This window comes from Rhopalosiphum maidis, chromosome 4, assembly GCF_003676215.2.
Source record: "Rhopalosiphum maidis isolate BTI-1 chromosome 4, ASM367621v3, whole genome shotgun sequence".
NCBI lineage: Eukaryota > Metazoa > Arthropoda > Insecta > Hemiptera > Aphididae > Rhopalosiphum > Rhopalosiphum maidis.
In genome coordinates, this window is record NC_040880.1 from 18,999,097 (window position 1) to 19,004,848 (window position 5,752).

The 5,752-nt window shown below is 25.8% G+C and overlaps 1 protein-coding gene across 1 annotated transcript; it reads right to left on the bottom strand.

Moving 5' to 3' along the window:
- Nucleotides 1-708: 708 nt before the first annotated feature.
- Nucleotides 709-4,147, bottom strand: LOC113548250 (proline-, glutamic acid- and leucine-rich protein 1-like). Its single transcript, XM_026949034.1, has 12 exons — nucleotides 3,980-4,147; nucleotides 3,827-3,911; nucleotides 3,567-3,676; nucleotides 3,351-3,422; nucleotides 3,061-3,273; nucleotides 2,804-2,961; nucleotides 2,537-2,722; nucleotides 2,289-2,405; nucleotides 2,071-2,215; nucleotides 1,803-1,988; nucleotides 1,526-1,738; nucleotides 709-1,403 (listed from the first exon to the last, which is right to left on the bottom strand). The coding sequence occupies exons 1-12, from the start codon at nucleotides 4,004-4,006 to the stop codon at nucleotides 771-773; spliced, it is 2,145 nt and encodes a 714-aa protein (XP_026804835.1). The 5' UTR covers nucleotides 4,007-4,147; the 3' UTR covers nucleotides 709-770.
- Nucleotides 4,148-5,752: the final 1,605 nt, after the last annotated feature.

Here is a 5,752-nt window from a genome sequence, read left to right on the forward strand (position 1 = left end):
TCTGATTGAAAAATAATTATAATATATCTTATAGTTAATTTATTACAAAATTTAAATATTTCTGTTCACATCATGTATGCAAGAAGATTCTTTTATCAAACATCACTCATTGTTTCAAAATCTATTTGATAAATAAAAAAAAATCACTTTTTGAAAATATTTTTTTTTAAGTTTTTAACTGTTTTGAATGGCAACATACATTTTTAATTTCATATTCTGATTCTATACTTTTTGGGATACTTTGATACATAAAAATCGCGAGCCTTCCTTTACAGTTATAACATTATATTTGTAGACCATCAAATATTAATATAGTAGAACCTCATCCTCATTAATTTGGCTAATTAGGGCGCTAAATTGTCCGTTTTAATGAAAGACCGGATTAAACAAAATAACCAAAATATGTGTATTATAGATTTAAATATATGTACCTAGTATAATTTATAAGGTGGTAAAAGATGCATACATAGTATTAGGCGAAAAAAGGAAAATTTTTAATGACAATTTTTAAATAGTATGTAGAAAATTTTTGGAAGTTGTTACAATTTTTATTTTAGAATATTTTAAACATGAAAACAGTCTTAATTAGATGTGCGGATTAATGAAGTTCTACATTACTGTGTTTACAAAATTATATAATATGATATATAATAAGAGTTATTTATGGAATATATTAGATTATAAGGTGTGATAAATTATTGTCAATAATAAAATATTGTATTAGATAATTTTAATTTATTCGAGTTCCAGAAAAGTTATGTTTACAATTTTTAATCACTGTCTATAAAGTCGTTCAGCATATCTGTATAATTTTCCTCTTCCAGTTCATTTTTAATTGGCGATTCATCATCATCACTTGTGCTTGAATCCATACTATTATCAACATTTATAGATTCTATTACTGTACTTGATTGAACATGTTTAGTATTTAAATTATTTAATTCTTTTGCAACAATAGGCAAAGTTGAGTCTTCAACTGTTTTATTAGAAAAGTTAGTTTTGTTTTCTGGTATAGGATTTTGAGCAGATTGTGAAATTGTATTTGTTTGAACATTTTCAGCATTAATAATTTTAAATTCTTTTACTTTGATGGGTGGAGTAGAATCTTCAACTATTTCATTTATAACATGGGTTTTTTTTTCTGGTATAATATTTTTAGCAGGTTGTAGAATTGTATTTGGCTGTACATTGTCAGTATTAACATTTTTAGATTCTTTTACTTGAATGGGTATAGTCAAATCTTCAACTGTTTCATTTAAAAAATGAGTTTTATTTTCTGGTATAGTATTTTGAGCACATGGTGGAATTTCTATTTCATTTTCAAGAGGGAAAAATAATGTATCATTACGTGGACGGATAATATGTTCAATTTCACTTAATGATAATCTACAAATTTCTTTTATCTAAATAACAATAAAATCAAAAACAATTATAGCATTGAAATCATGTTTAGTTAAACATAATATATAAGACATCAGTGATATCAACTACTACAAAAATTTAAAACTTTCTAATGATAACTTACTTTTTCATTACGATCAGTTGTACCAATAGTAAAAACACGTAATGCTATAGATGTATGTGTAATGCATTGTGGATGTGGTGAAATAATCATAGCTAACAAAGACTTGTACAAGTTGAGACGACACAAATCGTCATAGTATGGTAGAGGATAATCATTTGGTCGTTGACACTTAATAATTTCTAATAGCAAACCCATAACTGTACTTTGAAAAATCTAAAGCAAATGTATGTTAAATTATTTATTTTAATAATTATTTAATAACAAATGTTTCACATACTTTAAATTGTAGAACTTTCAAATTTGACGATAAAGTGTTTAAAAATAACTGAAGTGTTTTATGAGCTTCAGTACACACAGTTTTATTTGCATGATAATCATGCATAACAATAGTATCACGTTGATTCATAATTTTTTGATTTAGAGCACCACTCTTTCTTTTTTTGTTACCTGTTTGTTTATCAACCTTGAAACCAATGAAAAATTTAGTATTAAGTAAATTATTTTAATAGTAAGAATAAATATAATATAACCTTTTACAAACTTACAACTAAATTTAGAGATGGTTTATCAAATTTGATATCAAATAGAATGCCAGAAGTAAGGCTTTCACTAAACAATTCAAGTGAACTCTGTGATCCAGCAACAGATTGCCACGAGCATAGAACTTGATATGTTAACACACGCTGTTGCCTTAATGCAAATGAAGTACAATATTGTTATTACTTAGAACATTAATATTAATAAGATATAAAAAAAAACTTACAATTTAGATCTTGTTGTACCATATTGAGAATTTGATGAATTAAAATGTGTCATGTTTAAAGATTGCAATAAAATACGACAAATTAATGTTCCTTGAGGTATTAATATCCTCCCACAACTATAAAATTAATATGTCAAAATTTATTATTTTCAATAATCTAAAGACAATATTATTTAAATTTAAAAACAATAAACTTATAAGAAAAATAAATCTTTTAAATTTTTAAATAGAAAGTTGATAATACATACCATTTAATAAGGGCTGAAACTGTTTTAATGGCAGAAGAGTGTAATTTCCATAAAACAGAATCCAATGCAATGACATCTTCAGTTATCATTGTAGCGTTAAGTTTTTCTGAAGTAACTGACAAAGTACTGAGAACAAATTGTATGACTTTGTTGGAATCAAGATGTTTGACAGTAGAGAACATTGACCTATGGATATGATTATATTTTTAATAGATATTATAAATTATAATTACATCAATATTTATGTTTATATTGAGATATTCTTACAACAACATTGATTGGATTGCGGTATTGAAAAATACAAATAATGATGTCAACTTTTCATAACGCTCTTTAGGAGTCATTTGTGCAAGTTCAGATAAATTAAAAATTGATATATCAAATTTTCCTTCATATTGATCTGTCACATCCATTCCAAAGAAAAACTAATTACCAAAAAGGATAAAAGTTACAATGTGATATATATATATATACATATGTATTTATAATAACTTTTAAAATTTAATTAATTAAATGTTTCTTACATTAACATTAGTATAAAGTTGGTTCAAAAAATAATTGGCGCAGTACAGATAATCATTAAATTGATTAGTCCAAGCTTCAGCATGATTAATACCTTGTTGGCCACGACCACCACATTGAGGAGATAAAGCAAGATATTTTGTTACTTTGTAAACAATATTATCTTCATTAAAACACTCTCTTAGTGCTTTAGACGTAAATTTATCTAATATATTCTATGACAATATTACATTTGTAAAAATACAAGTTAACTATTAAGTTATTAAAAACAAATTAATAAATATATTGATACCTTGAATTGATTACATGTTCCTCCATAATATTTCATAAACAATCTTATTATAGTTGCTTGTGCATCTATAGTCTAGATAGACAAATTATAATATAAGTATTGAAATATTTCATTTTACAATACAATAGTAAAATTCATAAAAAGCAAAACTATTCATAATATATTATATATTTATACATGAATTAATATTTAAATTATTTTTTTATAAATTCTTACTGGTTTATTGACTTTTCTTGATACTAAGTTTTCAAAAAATGTTGGAAGAACTGTATTAGTTATCTGCTTTTTTATGTCAACATCAGTCAAGGTTGATGTAATGAAAATTTCTGGAAAAAAGTATTTAATTTTAATATCATTACATACAAATAATCACTGAATGTTGTTAGATTATGCACCAACATTACATAATTTGATGGATTGTTAACTATACACCTACTTGACTGATAAATAATTAGTATTAAATTTAAAATTTTTACCAAACATTTTGCATTCTTCAGAAGAAAGTCCATAACTAACAGCATTCTTCAAACGTTTCTGGAACCAGTTAACTGCTTCATCAGCCTATGTAATATAAAATGCCAATTATAATATACAACCAAGTAATTATCAGAATATTATTTTCGTAAGACCTTTAAGGTGGCAACTTGGGAATTCATTTTTATGCAATTATCGTGATTTATGAATTGGAAAATATTTTCAAATACGTAGTGACACTCCGACTAGTGATCAACGTTTGTAATGTAAATATGTAATGTTTTACTAAAACTGTCTGTGGTTAGACATGAACAAATCCCACATGGTTGCAGCGACTGATAACAAAGATGCATACCCAATGATAATAACAATGATAAACCGGTGCTACGTCATAATATACGGTTACGTACCACCTAGATCCCGCGGCAAGTAGATCCACGTACGTCAACTGGATCCCTTCGGACATTTGGAACCTCGAAGACACTTTAGATTCCATATTAACTATAACCTACCACGTCATTTAGATACCCAGATATCGGCGATAATTTAGAGTAATATAATTTAAGTATTATGAAGTATAAGTGAGTTACATGGCGTTAGTAAAATCTCTAATTTCATTAGTTATGATATTAGATTCGATGTTTTAAATAAGTAGTAACGTTTCATTAATCATTATATTCTAATATACACGATATATGAATTATCGATTATGTTAATGTAGAATTTATATTATATAATTTTTAAAGGAACTTGCTCAAATACCTATTTATTATAATAGGTAAGTACATAGAAACCTATAGTATACAGGGTGACTATACTTATTTACAAGCATTGTATGGCCACTTATTCCTTTAATGTTAAATTTATGTTGGACTTTCAAATTTTAGAGTCAACTTTGCCTAAAGGCCATATTTTTAAATTCAAATACACAGGAATTATACATTGATTAAGCTATGTTATGTAACTGTATAGACTTATTTTTTCAAATGAGAAATAACCTTTTATTGCGAATAATTAAGGAAATTATTTTTTTGAAAATATTTATCAAACTATATTCTCATAATAATTCTGAAAAATGGTTTTAAAAAACTTAAAAATAGAGGTAACTATGTAAGTAATATTTAATCTACTAATTACAATAAAACAGTTTTTGCAAAGTATAAAATATTGATGAATTTATACTACCTAATCAACATACTTTTTAAATTAGCATAGCCCCAATATTTTTCAAAACTATATACAGTAGAACATCGATTATTCGCGTTAATTGGGATCGAGTGGGTGCGGATAATCAAATAAGCATTAAAAATAAAGTTAAAAAATAATTTACTTTGTGTAAAACGTACCTATAAAACCTATAATACATTAGAGTGAACTGTAGGCCCCTAGTAGATAATAAAATAATCTCGTATTTCATATAATAAAAACACGACAAAACGAACATAGCTAACGATAGAACTAAATTAAATTAAATTAAAAATAAATTTGTACAACAATTTTGTGGTGCGGATAATCGACATTCTACTGTATTATCATATCAACCTAACCTGACGGTGGTCTTACTACATAAGGTTAAATAACTTAAAAACTACTCGTTCAAATGTTAGTTTGGATACAACTTTGAATTTTAAAAAAAATCAAATATTTGACTATTTAACAATTATTTGGAATATCGAATATAGGATAGTAAACACTGAGATCTGACGCACAGTTCGCAAATGTCGATGACAATATTGTCACTAGCGCTATTAATATAAATATGTTTCTTAAATATAATGCTTGAGCGTTGAGCCCAATAGCTTTCAAAAGCAAACGGAGAGTGAATCTGCCCCCTACATCATTATTCTATACACATAAATGATAGATAAGTGAAAATTTATCTATGATACAATTTAAAATAATACATTAATAACACATTAATGATTAAC

Coding starts and splice junctions, on each gene's coding strand:
- LOC113548250 (XM_026949034.1), bottom strand. CDS start 4,006: ATGAATTCCCAAGTTGCCACCTTAAAG. Junction 3,677..3,826: donor TGAAGAATGCAAAATGTTTG/GTAAAAATTTTA, acceptor ACTTTTTTCCAG/AAATTTTCATTACATCAACC. Junction 3,274..3,350: donor GAACATGTAATCAATTCAAG/GTATCAATATAT, acceptor ATATTGTCATAG/AATATATTAGATAAATTTAC.